Source organism: Eublepharis macularius, chromosome 1, assembly GCF_028583425.1.
Source record: "Eublepharis macularius isolate TG4126 chromosome 1, MPM_Emac_v1.0, whole genome shotgun sequence".
NCBI lineage: Eukaryota > Metazoa > Chordata > Lepidosauria > Squamata > Eublepharidae > Eublepharis > Eublepharis macularius.
The window spans coordinates 29,806,623-29,821,987 of record NC_072790.1 but is presented as its reverse complement, the minus strand read 5'-3'; the positions used below and the strand labels follow the sequence as shown (position 1 = coordinate 29,821,987).

General features: G+C 46.4%; 1 protein-coding gene across 1 annotated transcript in view; it reads right to left on the bottom strand.

The window, feature by feature from the left end:
* MYO16 (myosin XVI) overlaps positions 1–15,365 on the bottom strand; it is a 143,245-nt gene that overhangs the window by 12,460 nt on the left and 115,420 nt on the right. Inside the window, exons 30-35 of the mRNA XM_054970913.1 lie at positions 12,634–12,883; positions 9,062–9,358; positions 8,722–8,731; positions 6,019–7,219; positions 4,904–5,062; positions 3,457–3,548 (exon numbers count right to left, since the gene is read on the bottom strand). Of these exons, the coding sequence (XP_054826888.1) occupies positions 3,457–3,548; positions 4,904–5,062; positions 6,019–7,219; positions 8,722–8,731; positions 9,062–9,358; positions 12,634–12,883 (2,009 nt within the window). The remainder of the gene's footprint in view (positions 1–3,456; positions 3,549–4,903; positions 5,063–6,018; positions 7,220–8,721; positions 8,732–9,061; positions 9,359–12,633; positions 12,884–15,365) is intronic.

Below are 15,365 nucleotides of genomic sequence, written 5' to 3'. Positions count from 1 at the left end.
AAAGTTATAAATCACTAGCAACAAAGCCCATTGTGGGGGGAAATACAATGGGCTCTAGAAAGAGGAGAGCGGGCAGGTGGGCATTCCCTCCTCCTCTGTCACTGATCCCAGCTGGATGAAGGCAGGGAGCAGGCATGCCCACCTCCCCTGCGCCTGATGCCAGCCAAGTGAAGGGAGGGCAGGCATTGCCCCCTGCTCTGTGCCTGATTCCAGCCAGGTGGAGAAGCATTGCTGAATGCTCCACGCCTGATTCCGGCATGCTGAACGGGGGGGGGGGGGAGGCATTGCCTCCTGCTCTGCACCTGATCCCGGCTGGGTGAAGTTGGGGAATGGGCATTGCCACCTGCTTTGTCACTGATCCTGACCAGATTAAGGCAGGGGGCATGCATTCTCTCCTCCTCCATCACTGATCCTGGCCAACTGAAGGCATGAGGAGGAGGGCATGGCACTGCCACCTGCTTCACAGCTGATCCCAACTGATTGGTGATGGGGGTGGGCATTGCCACCTAATCCACTCCTGATCCCAGCTGAGTGAAGGCGGAGGGTGGTTATTGGCCCTTCCTTTGCGCCTGATCCCATCTGCGTAAAGGGCAGGCGGGCATTGTCACTTGCTCCATGCCTGATCTCAGCTGGGTGAAGGCGGCAGGTGAGCATTACCACCTGCTCTGCTCCTGATCCTAGCTGGGTAAAGTGGGACTTGGCATTGCCACCTGCTCCATTCCTGATCCCAGCTGTGTGAAGGCAGGGGTGGGCATTGCCACCTGCTTTGCTCCTCATCTCAGCTGGGTGAAGTTGGGGGTGGGCATTGCCACCTGCTCTGCTCCTGATCCCAGCTGGGTGAAGACGGGGGGGGGGTGGGCATTGCCACTTGCTTTGATCCTGATCCCACAACCAAACAGGAAGCTCTCCCAGTCAGACTGACCAAAAACAAATAGTGAAAACCCACAGCAGGGAGTGGATACTGTAACACAATTCTCAAAATTCTTTTTAAAATTAAATAAGTGCAAAGTGCTACATGTTAAGTACATATAAATACAGTATAAATACATTTACAATAAATATCTTAAAGACATACAAAATATCCACAATCCAATAAATACAATATTATGGCCAACTAAGTCCATATATTGTAATATGAAACTGGCATCCAACAGAAAATTTGCAGTTTCATTTTGTAAGCATAACAAGTTCCTACAATAAAGAACTCTTATTTCCTTTCTAAATATAAACAAATGTACGGTTTGTTATTTTCTCTCCTGCACATGTACCAGACAGCAGAACAAGCTCACAACCACCTATAATCACACTTTCTTTGCTAAATGATAGATTCTGTTAATGGCCTGAACATGGAATCCTTTAATTAGGTTTTTGGGGCCAACATATGATTTATTTATCACTCTTGGTTTATAAGGTTCAGTAATGTCTGCTCTGACTGGCAGCTGCTCTCCAGGGTCTCTGGCAGAGCTCTCTCTCTCTCTCTCTCTCTCTCTCACACACACACACACACGTTATATATGTGGTGCTGGAGAGTGCCCAAAAGTCATAGTTGACTTATGGCAAGCCCTGCAGGGGTTTTCAAGGCAAAGAGACTAACAGAGGTGGTTCACCATTACCCGCCTCCGCATAGCAACCCTGGTCTTCTTTAGAGGTCTCTTATCCATGACCTAACCAAGGCCAACCCTGCTTAGCTTCCAAGATCTGATGAGATCGGGTATGCCTGGGCCATCCAGATCACGGCATAGGATTCTCATTTTCTTTTTATGGAATGGTGGACACCTCCAAAGCCAAAGCGTGTCTGAAGAAGGGCGCTCTGACTCTCGAAAGCTTACACTCTGAAAATCTTGTTGGTCTCTGAAGTGCCACTGGACTCGAATCCTGCTGTCCAAAGCCATAGTTTGCTTATTGTGCCAAAACCACTGGGTCAGCCCTGGGGAATACATCCCAAGCATTGTTTGACACCTGTCATTCCAGTCCCAGAGCCCTTCTGCTATTTCCAGGGGCTGTCATTGCACTGTGGGGCCTGTCTTTCCAGTCCCTGTATAGTTTATCTGGGCCTAGAGACCTTTCTGGAAATCCATTCCACAATTTTTTGCTGTAATGTATTTCAATAGAGCCCATGCAAGTAAATTGGCATTCTTGCCTCCCGTGATTTCCAGTGGGCAATCCTGTCATTCATTTTAGTACATCCCCTTCCTGGCAGCAGAAAATCTGCTCTGGGGCTGGAACGGGGAGGGAATGGAGGACCCTTTGAGGGGACAGTCGTTTTTGTGGGGGAGACAGCAGGAGGAAGCCTCTTGGAAAGGACAAGAGGACAGAGACAATCTTGGAGGGGAGGTTAAATTGGGGGCGGAGGGAGTGGATTTCTTTGGGCACACAGGAACAGCCCTCAACAGGACAGGATAGGACAGAGGTGATTCTGGGGGGAAGGAGAGTCTCCTGGGGGGAACAGAAATCTCCCCATCGGGTCGCAGAGGGCCCAACAGCTCCCACCAGGACCCTCAAAAGCCAGGAAAGAAAGCACCCCAAGAGGGGCACACTGTTTGGGGAAAGAAAGGCTTTGAAAGAACTCAAGCAAGCAGCCCCGAAAGCTTACTGCAGGGTGTCTGAGAGTGGGTGTTTCACAGAGCCCAATAGCAGCCCCCCTGGGCACCTCAAAAGCCAGGAAAGAAAGTGGGAAGAAAGTGGAAAGAAAGAACTCAAGCAAAGAGCCCATAAGCTGCCTTGCACCCACTGCGGATCTGTGAGTGGGTGGGGTCAGAGCACAATAGAATCCACCAGGAACCCAAAAGCAAGTAAGAGTTTGAAAAAAAAATCAAGACCACGAACCCAAGGATTTGAAAGGGGAAAGAAATCAGAGTAACCCAATAGCACGGTAAAAGGATTTTTAAAAAAGTGCTCTCATTAAGCAAGCAAGAATTGAAAGGCGAAAAAAATTAAACAGGAATGGAGAGAAGAGTTAGCCCTCTTGCATCCAAAGCCCCAAAGCTCCTTGCTAAGGCACAAGCCACTCTCATAACGTGCAATGCAAAAGAAAAACTTCTGCAGCGAGCAGTTGCTAACTTGCGCTCCTGCCCACAAACTGAAGCCTGCTTTGTGCGCTTCCTCTTACATAGGAAACACTAGTAGATGCTCTCTGGCTGACAGAACTGCCAATCAAGGTTTCCTGGGCTTAGATTGGCATGTTCCAAAAGGGGAAGGTGACTCCATATTGTTGCCTAGGAAATTGATTGAACGGCGACAGCAGGAATCCTGGCATAACGGGCCAATGGACAGATGGACAGAATGCCCCAAAATTCGGTGCATTCGTGAAAAAAACATGCACCCACAGCCTGCGTGTTCGCGAATACCAAACAAGGTAAATTCGTGGGGAAATTAGGTCCATTATGAGGTCCGTGCCCACCTCTAATCCCAAGCATTGTTTTACACCTTTGTGGTTTGCAGCAGAGAATGATTTACCTGAGTGGTGTGACTCTCTCTGTGCACTTGCATTGATGAGCTCGTTTCACTGTCGCTTGCCAGCCTCGAATACTTGTTTTCTTCCGGTAAGCCTAAAGTTTGAAAAAGCAACTCTTATTTATAACTTGAAGTACATTTTCTTTTCCTTGTCTTTACATATAACTCTCCCCCGCAAGCATCTCTCTCTCTTCCCACGGACACACACGCAGAAACACTCCCCCATGCCCAAATATCCCTTCCAGCAGGAGTTCCAAAATACTTTACAACAGTTACTAAAAAGGTGTGAAAAGCGTCATGATTCTCAAAGAAGGAAAAGAATATATTCAAGCAGAGTATAGGATCAAGCAAACGGTAACAGAATTTTGACATCATTTCTGCAATAGGGACAATTTGAGAATCGAAGAACATCAGAAGAGCCCTGCTGGATCAGACCAGTGGTTCATCTGGTCTAGCAGCTTGTCCCACACAGTGGTCAACTAGTTACTCCAATAGGCCAATAACAGGCATAGAGATCGATGCCTTCCCCTGATGTTGCCTCCTGACACTGGTATTCAGAGGTTGACTGCCCCTGAATGCAGAGGTTCCCTTTAGTCATCATGGCTAATAGCCACTGAGAGACCTATTCTCCATGACTCTGTCCAATCCATCTACGTCCTCTGGCAGTGAGTTCTGCATTTTAATCGCTTGTTAAGTAAAGACGTATTTCCTTTCGGAGCAGTAGTAAGTTTATTACAATTAGCCATTGGCCATAGCAAATTTACAATTAACAAATAAAATATACAGTTGATATCTACTCCATTAACTCCAAGGACCAGTGCTTCTTTTTCTGGGAAAAGTGGTGGAACTCAGTGGTGGAACTCAGGACCGCACAATGACGCCACTTTGGGTCAGCTGGAACAAGGGAGGAGGTGTTTTAAAGTTTAAATCACCCTTGGCGAAAATGGTCACATGGCCAGTGGCCCTGCCCCCTGATCTCCAGACAGAGGGGAGTTTAGATTGCCCTCCGCCCCGCTTGGTGCGGAGGGCAATCTAAACTCCTCTCTGTCTGGAGATCAGGGGGCGGGGCCACCGACCATGTGACCATTTAAAAGAGGTGCAAGAACTCCGTTCCACCCGCATTCCAGCTGAAAAAAACCCCTGCCAAGGACTATGAAATATCAATACCACTACAGAAAATAATACCCTAGGACCATAAAATAAAGAAATACCTATCCAGATCCCCACTAGTTGCCACAGATGCTCTTATCTTTCTTGCCACAACTGTGAATTTATGACACTTTATAAGACACTTCAGCATCTGTATCAGATAGCAATATGGAATTTTTTCCTTTTGTCTGTCCTGCATCTACTGCCCATCAACTTCACTGGATTCTCTAGTTCCATTAGATATTAGAACACTCATTAAGAACATTTCAGCTATTGTGCTTTTTGTTTGAAAATGGTTTACCATTCAAGACTGAATTTCCATTTTCCGCAGCTACCGAGACAGACAGTGGATCAGTCGCTGAGGTTCCAGGGTGGTTTGCATTTGTATCTCGGGTTCCTGATACGTTTTCCACCGGGATGGAGCCTTCCCTGCTTGTCTCATTCAGATTGGCTTCATTACCTGATGAAAAAAGAGAAATTTCTTGTCAGTTTCTCAGGCAGCGCCCACAATTTGTGCACCCTGACCGTCAGGGGTCATTTTGTAGAAAAATAGCTGGAGGAACTCATTAGCATAACTCATTAGCATATGCCACGCCTCTTGCCTCACCGGAAGTGTGTCATTAGCATAACTGATTTGCATATGCCACACCCCGACATCACCTATTCTGGCTGTTTTGGACCCAATCCTGGCCATTCAGGGCCGAAATTGGGCCCAAAATGGCAAAAAGGGGCTGAAAATGGCTGAAAAGGGGCCCCAAACGGTCAGGATTGGGCTGCTGATGAGCAGGAGAGTGATCCACCACCTGTCCAGGCTGAAACAGGCCCCAAATGGCCAAGAGTCAGGTGGGCAGGGGTATCTGACATGTGACCTCTTTGGAGAACTGCCAAAACTGCGTTCCTGTGCGTTCCCCCTCGAAATAAGCACTGCTGACCTTACAAACATACAATCCACGTGGAGTATTCTGAGCACATGGCAGGAATCCTTCCTCCCCCCGCAGTGGTATTCCAAACCCATCCAGGCTCTCTTTTATTTTTTAAAGCCACAGCTGCTGTGTGGCTGCGGGCTACCCAAGTTGGGCCCACAAAACTGAGGATCCAACTGGGATCCCAGACCCAATTCACTCAAAACCTGAATGTGTAATTTTGTCCTTACAAGAAGGAAAACAGAGTTTCAGCTTAGTGATTCTCGAAAGCTTATGCTACAATAAGGTTGGTTAGTCTTAAAGGTGCTACTGGACTCTTTTTGATTCAGCTTAGCGTTATTTCTTTTGCCTACAGTTTTCTGAAAAGAAGTGTTGTCGAACCCTATTACACAGTGCATGAAAACATGGAATTGCTACTATATTGTATATGAAATGCCACTAAACCCTTGTCCTAAGAGCAAAGGGAGGGGGAAACTCCTCCTATCCTACTCACTTTCAAGGTCTCTAATCTTTCTCCCCGCAGCGGTCTTCCGAAGCACGCTCCGTCCTGAGCTGAATAAGAGAGTCAGCTCATCAAGTGGGCTGAGAAAGGGCCTCGCGTTTGTGGGGCTGTGCAGGTGGGGAGAGGACGAATTGGCATTTGGTTTCTTCAGCTCTACTCTTGGCACCTTTACTGGAAAGTAAGGCAACTTGGAGACCGAGGAAGGGTTACTTCCAGCTGGGACAGGATTTGGTCTTTGAGGTATTGTTGTCATATCCAAGTTTGTTCCCTTTTTCCCTGGATTAGCCAATGTTGCATAAGTCTCTCGGAGAGAAGTCACATCTGGGGAAGGCTGGTAGGACACAGAAGATGGCGAGCAAGCGGGGAGAGGCGGAGGAGTAGGAGAAAGGGGTGTGGAAGGCGGTGTCACTTTACTTGAAATATTAAATACTGCTAACCCAGGGGAGGGGGGCCTTTCAGTCTCCCCCTTCTGGCTTTTAGAGTACTGTGGCGAAAGGGGGCTTGTGCCTTCGGACTGCGTAGGATACTTTAGGTTTGTTCCTAAGACAGGGAGTTTTTTCACCTCCAGAGGTGTCAGGGGTGATTCATCAGAAGCAGGTGAGCAGGTGACAGGGGTTGGAGGAAATATAAGGAGAGGGGGCCTGTGAGTGAGTAAATTGGGGAAAGGTGCTGGAATGTCACCGAAGTCTTTCTGACTGAAGGCCACTTGGCCATTTGCATCAAGTTGTTCAGCTGAAATTGCTGTTTTGCTCTCCAACAGCCGAGGAGGACAGCCAGTAACTCCCGGAGCCAATCTTTTTCTGTCATCCCCTTCTTCTGGCAGAATGTATTTCATCTCTTCGTAGATGCTCTCTCCTGGATCGGGGCAGTCTGCTTCTTCAGAACGGCTCCTTGTCACGTTCCCCACCATTTCAATGTAAACAGGCTCGAGGCATTCCTCCTCCCGTGACATGCAGAAACTCAACATGTTGTGATGTGGCCCGTCTACCGAAGAGGTCCGTTGTATCAGCAAAACATCCTGTCCTTCACCTGGTTTCACTGCTGTGTTCAAATGCTTCATACTCCCAGGTCTGGGGGCAGAGATTTCTTCAAAAGAACTGCTCAGCTTTGTGTTAGGGCTTCGTTTTGGCTTTCGGGGAGGAATCTTCTTCATTGTGCTATAATCATCGCTGTGCGGCCGTGGACGGCTTAGCTCTAAGCAAAGAAGCAACAGGTGTTAATCACAGGTCAAGGTTTATTTCTTCCTGAAAGAGGAATAATTAGACAAGTCACGCCCTGGCCTTGGGTCAACATCATGCATATTAAAATCCTACAGATGGTTAGCATGACCCCTCTTCCCTGCTACATTCCTTATTTTCCAATTTTTATCAACCTATCCATTATGCGGCCCCAAACTCTTTCCTGATCACTTCAGACTTCATTAGTGTATATTTACAGTGAGGATGTTTTGCCCCTGTCTATATTACTTTATGCCCTGACCTGGAAAGCCCAGGTGAGCCTGGTCTCATCAGATCTCAGAAGCTAAGCAGGGTTGGCCTTGGTTAGTAATTGGATGGGAGACCTCCAACGAAGACCAGGTCGCAGAGGCAGACAATGGCAAACCACCTCTGTTAGTCTCTGGCCATGAAAACCCCACCATAAGTCAGCTATGACTTGAGGGCACTCTCCACCTCCATGTATTACTTTACACTTAGTTAAACTGAACATTGTTGCCCAAACTCACTCAGTTTGGCGAGATCTTCTTGGAACTCTTCACAATCCACAGATTTTTCCAACATTCTAAATTGGGTATCATCTGCAAACATACCTAAGGGACCAGCATACCTAAGGGACCGTCTCTCTCTGTATGTGTTCCAGAGAGCACTTCGTTCAACAGGAAAACATCTACTGGTGGTCCCTGGCCCTAGGGAGTCTCGGCTGGCCTCTACCAGGGCCAGGGCCTTTTTGGTCCTGGCTCCAACCTGGTGGAACTCTCTATCTGAGGACACTGGGGCCCGCCAGGATCTTGTATCATTTAGGCGGGCCTGTAAGACGGAGATGTTCCGCCAGGCATATGGTGGAGGCTAATTTTAGCCCATCATTGCCGAGCCTTCCACCAGTCTCCTTCTATGAGGGGTTATGGAGAGTCCACTCCCGCTGGTTGCCCTGAAAGGGGCACAGTATTTTATCTGTTTTTATAATTGATTTTAAGCTGTATTTTAATCAATGTTGTACCTCACCCTGAGCCCGCTTGTGGGGAGGGTGGGTTAAAAATAAAACAAACAAACAAACATGGCTGCTTCACTTACCTCTAATTCCTAAACTATTTATGAACAAATAGCACCAGTTCCAACACAGATCCCCGGGGCGCTTATGGGATTACTTCCCTTCATTGTATTACTAATTGGGAGAGTGAAAGGGATATGGCTTTGTTTGTTGTGTTTTGATGGTGTTTGTTAGCTGCTTGGAAGTCCATAGATAGCAGAAATAGGTACATTCTGGCTCTTATCAAGAATGAGTGTGGATTCACACATCTGCCACTGCCATGTGGGACTGCACAGAAGACACGATGATGAAAACAGGGTCGCACCTACCTGTAACTGTTGTTCAGCAAGTGTTCTTCTGCGTAGTCCTCATGTGAGACTGCACAGAAGATATGACGATGAACTTCTACTCCTGTACACTAGATGTTATGTAAAGTAAAGGTGCAAGCACTGAGTCATTACTGACCCATGGGGGACATCGCATCATCATGTTTTCTTGGCAGGCTTTTTGTTACGGGGTGGTTTGCTATTGCTTTTCTCAGTCATCTACACTTTACCCCCAGGAAACCATGTACTCATTTTACCTACCTTGGAAAGATGGAAGGCTGAGTCAACCCTGAGCCGGCTACTTGAACCCGGCTTCCGCCAGGATCGAACTCAGGTTGTGAGCAGAGTTTGGGCTGCAGGACTGCAGTTTACCACTCTGTGCCACGGGGCTCTTGAGATGTTATATATCTCAGCAGTTTTATTGGCTTCTGAAGAGGTGGTATATAAATGCATTTCTTTACAACTTACCTTCATTGGCTGCCGACAAGCAAGCACAGACTGCTTCATATGACGCACTGAGCCGTGTATTTGGGTCCCTCTTTGGTTTAGGAGGAGGCTGTTTCCGTGGTGACTGCAGGCCACTGTAGTCATCGATGCTGAGCACTGAGTGTACCGAGGGGGAGCGTATAGATGCTGTAACCACAGACTGGACCAGACCCTCCACTGCCAAGGGGACGGGCACCCAGCTGGGTGACAGATGCTTCGGGACTCGACAACCAGTACAACTTTCCTCGGGCATCTTTTCACATTGTTCTCTGGCTCTAAACATGCAGAAGAGAAGCATGTTATTGAAATGAGAACGAATACATCTTTTCATGCAAAACTAACATCAGCTTTTTGGCAAACCATCCCAAAGCCCTCCTGCTAGGCTATGGACAGCAGCAGGCTTGTAATCTTCGGAGAAAGAAATGCCAATCAGGTTGGCAGCGTCCTTCTCATCCCGTGAGCAATGAGCATCCCAGATGTGACTGCAGTGTCCTGGAAGCAGCCTGGAGACTGGTGGTCTAACTTACAAAAGAGAGATTCGCACACTTTTACAGTAAATGGTCAGCTAGGTTGTCGATTGTAATGATATCTTCTAGGGTGGTTATTTTTAACAGAGTGTTATTCGGAAGCCCTGCTATTAGCCTTATAAGTGTGCAAAGAGATGGTGGTGGGACATGGCTCAGTGGTGGAGCAACTGTTTGGCATGCAGAAGATTCCAGGTTCAATCCTTGGCATCTCCAGTTAAAAAAATCAGGGGGTAGGTGATGCGAAAGACCTGAGATCTCAGACCCTGGAAAACCACTTCCAACCCAAGTAGACAACACTCACTTTGATGGACCCATGATCTGATTCATTATAAGGCAGTTTCATGTTTCCATGTATTAAAGCAGCTAATGTTGTGTCAGAGGGGGCGCCTAGAGCTTCAATTCCTTCTGCAGGGAGGGCTCAATGCTTTTGTGTGTGTGTGCGTGCAAAATTCAGAGAACTGTTATTGGAACTCAGTTGCTTCCATTGAGTCATCACGCACAAAGCTCCGCTGTTCCCTTCAGAGAGATTTTTGTCTCCCTCCTGTAGAAACACTCCAAAGACACCCCTGGATTCAGTATCACTCAAGGTAGAAGCGTGTCAAGGAATGCCTGTAAAATTCTTACAGCTGGATTCAGGCAAGGAAGGAGCAACCTGTCCAGAAGAGAATCCCTTTCCCATCCTCCTTCCTTTAAGAGCTCTCCTTCCACCCTTTCAAAACCTTCCTTGTCCAACAGATCTTTGGTCTCATGGAAGGAAAAGTTGTGGTTTCAAGAAGAAATAGAGCAAGAATCCTCTCTCTTCCAGAGAGGTCTATATTGCCCCTGAAGTTCCTGGAGCTCCAGAGACCGTCAAGAGACCAAGGGAAGAGATGGCAGATGACCGATTCTGTGTCTGCTATCACCACCCAATGGCCAAGTATGTGACAACTAAGAGATTCCCTAAAAATATTTACACAGAATAAACACGGTTTCAAATCTACATGTGTTCATTTACAGTTATCATCATCATCATCTTCATTTATAGTCCACATATTTCTAACAGGGACTCTAGGCTGTTTACAAACATGGTAAGAATTATCCAGTCAATCAGCAAGAGAATTACAAAGTATGATTAAAACTTTTGACTGCCACAGCAAAGATCCCCATTAAAACAGAATAATGGAGTGGAATTGGGTGAAATACAGGTATGAAAAAGAATACTTAGTCAATCAATGAGCAGAGAACAAAATATGATACTATGGTTGTTGTGGATTTTCTGGGCTGTATAGCCGTGGCCTTGGCATTGTAGTTCCTGATGTTTCGCCAGCAGCTGTGACTGGCATCTTCAGAGGTGTAGCACCAAAAGACAGAGATCTCTCAGTGTCACAGTGTGGAAAAGATGTTGGCTGGTAATTTGTATCTACTCAGGATGGTGGGGTTGGGCTGAGTCACCCTGTAAGAGTTTTCCAGGGTGTGGAATGCTAATGGAGGGAGGCTTCACTGTATCCTGAGGTTCTTTTGCATATGGATTGGTGCTTGATATGCTAATCTTCTCTGCAGGGCTATTGTAGGGTATAGAGTATTTTGTTAGCCTGGTGTTTTTCAGGACTGGACCAGGCTAACAAAATACTCTATACCCTACAACAGCCAATTACCTGCCACCATCTTTTCCACACTGTGACACTGAGAGATCTCTGTCTTTTGGTGCTACACCTCTGAAGATGCCAGTCACAGCTGCTGATGAAACGTCAGGAACTACAATGCCAAGACCACGGCTATACAGCCCGGAAAGCCACAACGACCATCATTCTCCGGCCATGAAAGTCTTTGACAATACAAAATATGATACTGTTGGAATCAAAGCAACCCAGCATGCCTGGTCACTGAGGGGCACTATTTTCCTCTTTACATTAGAAGCAGACTGTGCATTTGTGTGACGCCACTCTTTGTCTGATCTGGAACCTTCTACCTGAGTCCTCCTCCTTCTATGTCCATTGTTGTCTCTCTCCTTGTGCTCTTGTAAAAAGCAAGAGATTTTATGCAGAGTCTTCTTTGCAAGCTTGAAGGAGGCACACCCATGATCCCACTCCTGTACAGCAGGATTAACTGGTCATTAGTGATAGAGAATAGTGTTATTTAGATTAGGTTTCTATTTTATTGTCCTGCTACTACAAGAATGCAAGTGAAGGTGAACCAGATTTTTAAAAAAAGGTTTATCTGTTTTATCTTCTCTTTCAGAGGCATAAGTTGAACCAACAAAGTTTCAAAATACAAAGCTTTAAAAATCTTTAAAAATAATTCAGTGATTAATTAGCAGAACTGATAACTATTTCAAAAAAAGTAGGAACAGTATGGCGGTATGGCCTCTGAAAGAGAAGGAAGCAACGGCAGACATTTTCAATCCAGATGCTCTCTTAAAGTCATGGAAGCCAACAGGCACCAAGGCCTAGTGGTCAGGTGACCCATACAGTATGAAAGCTTCTTCAAGGCTGCTTCTGTGTTAACACAAGGGGTCACGAAACTTATGGGAAACGAAACTATCTGCATGAAACTATCTGCAGCTTCTCTAGGTGTTGGTATCAATACTCAGAAAATGGTATTCATGCTGATGAGCGGATCCGTATAGCTGGTGCATGCTTTTTCATGCGCTCCCCTGCTTCCATGGTAATGTAAATACCAGACCTGAGATGACTGAGGTCCTATTCTGCACATCTAACACCAGTCTAATATGGAATTAGAGACACTAGGCAGTACAAGATTTAAGTATAACAGGGGTTTTTTCCACTATAGCGTCCCAGGAATGTTTTAACTAGCCACAGTATCTGAAAGCTGAGCCATTAGACAGGAGGTGCCCAGCTGCACATGTAAAGAAACCTAATATTTGGAAATGAAAGACATTAAAACTGCCCTGGCACAAGCTGAGTCACATGACACTTGCTCTGGGCACAGCACCTCAAGCTCCACTCAACCCAAATAAAGCTACTACAACGATGACAACAGAAAATCCAGATTTTGGGTTTTTTAAAAAAAATATCTATCCTTACCTTCTGAAGCCTTCTTCTTCCTGTTTGGTGTAAACCTCAAACTTTTCCTTAAGGTAAGCAGTAGTCGTTTGCTTGCGGATCCTGTCATTTTCCCGAGCAATGTCAAACGCGTTCTGAATGACCAAAGTATCGTAAGCTTTGAGACTGAAATCTTCTATCTCTCTCAGGAAACTTTTGACAGAAGAGACCTCTTGCTGCTTGACGTTCCTCTTGTGCAACAAGCGCTGTCGTGCGAGAAATCCCCTTAGGACTGCCATGAGGGAAGCAAGTTGGTGTCAAAAATATGAGAGAAAACAAGGGCACAATAATTATCGGAAAGCAAGAGAAGGGTACCATTTCTTATCAAAGTGACCTAATTAGAATGAATCAAGAGCCACAGTCCCTAAGGAAAACCAGGTTCTATTGACAGTTATGTTTTCACATAGATAACATCAGGGTTCATTTCGAGTGGGAATGCACCGGAACGCAGTTCCCCAAAGAGGTCACATGTCAGGTGGCCCCGCCCACCTGACTCTCGGCCATTTTGGGCCCATTTCAGCCTGGATTGGGACCGAAACGGCCCGGATCGGGCCTCTGACAGGTGGTGGATCACTCTCCCACTCAGCAGCAACCCAATCCTGACCATTTTGGTCCACTTTTCGGCCATTTTCAGCCCCTCTTTGCCATTTTGGGCCCAATTTTGACCCAGAATGGCCAGGAACACAGGGGCCTTCCAGTGGCAGACTCTGGTCCCCTAAAACATTTCTTCCTTGAAGCCCAGAGCAACACCCCACAATCTGTGAGGGTCTTGAATCAGAAGGGAAAATCTCCTTCTCTCACCTGAATGCAGAAGGCTTTGTGCACACACAAACCCCCGGATCCTGGCCATAAAGAGGTTGACAGGAAATGCTTGGTAGCAATTAGTAATGACACAAGGAAAAATGAAATACACTTTGTTTCTCGTTGTAACAGCAGCTTTCTAACATTTCAATCTCTTGCGTCCATAGTATAGTCAAATGTGTACTCCTTTTTGTAACCGTGCATGTTGTCTGATTCGGAATGATATTTTGGTGACCGATACGTCATGGTACATGATATAACAGGTTCTTAATTGCTGAATATTGTTCATAGGGTCTGGGGAGTGCTGTAGAGTTATGTGCCGTCAAGTCGCAACCAACTTACGGCGACCACAGCAAAGAGCTTTCAAGTGAGAAGCAGAGGTGGTTTGCCATTGCCTTTTTCTGCAGTCTTCCCGGATGGTTTTCCATCCAAGTTCTCACCAGAGCTGACCCTGTTTCACTTCCAAGATCTGACAAGATAAAGCGATAACATGCCGCCTTCCCTCCAGAATTCCCACAGAATTCTGAGCCTGAAAATCCTGAAAGATACCTTCTACCGTAACTTTGGAACAACAATCCATGACTCTTTCACGTTGATCTGGGATTCTGCAAAGCGCTGGGTGCAATCGTAGAACTGTGGGAACAGAGAGCATAAATGAACCTTCCAAATCCTTGCAGTAACCCATCACGGTTTCCTTCACAGCACTGATTGTACTGAGGCAAGCGGGAAGAGCCATCCAGCTTTATCACACATGCCAAGAAGAACCATTCAGACCTCCTCTCTTCCATCTGTGGCCCAGATCCATGGTGCACAGAGCTGTTCTAACGCATTCTACCCTGCAGGGCTTGAGCTGGGCTTTTCTACCAAGGACGGCTCTCTGCTCAGGCACCTTCTGTCACCATCACAAGCCTGATGCCCAGCCTCGACAGCTAATACATTTCCTTATCACTCAAAGACAGATGTTTTTTTTTTCAAATTAGCTTTCGTATCCTGCATATCTCTTTGTCTCCCTGAAACTCTGCAAGATGTACAAAAGGCATATGGATTGGATGTAAATAAATGATGGCAGCTCTATTATTACAGTATCATCCTACCATTAATACTCCATTTTAGGTAGATTTATCAGAAATGAATGTCCAATGTGGAGCAAAACTTTGCTATTGTATATGCTATTTGTACAGCATTAATAGGAAGTCAGGTCTAGGGTTGCCCAGTCCTGTGGAGCCAAACCAGGGACAGGTTACAGGAACTTACTTCCTGCACATGAATGAAGTGCACATGTGCCCCAGTGCCCACCTGCCATGCCGGAAAACAACATCATTTCCCAGCACACAGCAGAAACATGCACTTTGAGTGTGTGCCTCCCCCCAGTGCCTTCTGCCCCTGCCAGCCGGGTGAGTGGAGGTGGGGGAGGGCAGGGGGAGGGGCAGGGGATCCCTTGCCCCCAGCAGGTAGTTGGCAGCTCTAGTCAGGTCACAGAATAGTCCCATGAAGCACATCTGATGGCTGCTGACCATGCCTCAAGAGATAGAAGATTGTGGGTGGATTTGAGTTAGAGCTATGAAAAAGCTCACAAGTTTGTTGTTCAGATATTAAAATGGACTATTCAGGATGCTTTGGTGCCAAGATACCAGAAAAAAGTCATGTAGAACTAATCTAAACAAGAGAGTCTTCTAACTTAAACAAGTTAATATTTGGAGAAATGGTTTTACAGGACAGCAAAAGTCATAACTAGAGATGGGCACGAACCATAATACGAACCGAAGTTTGGTCCAAACCGGGCCAGTTCATGGTTCACAAACCAGCAGTTCGTAAGAGCCCATTTCTGATGAACCACCACGAATTTTAGGCCGGTTCATTTTTCGGTTCGTCACTGCAGACAGCCTGGTCCTGATCAATCAGTTTCCTAGGCA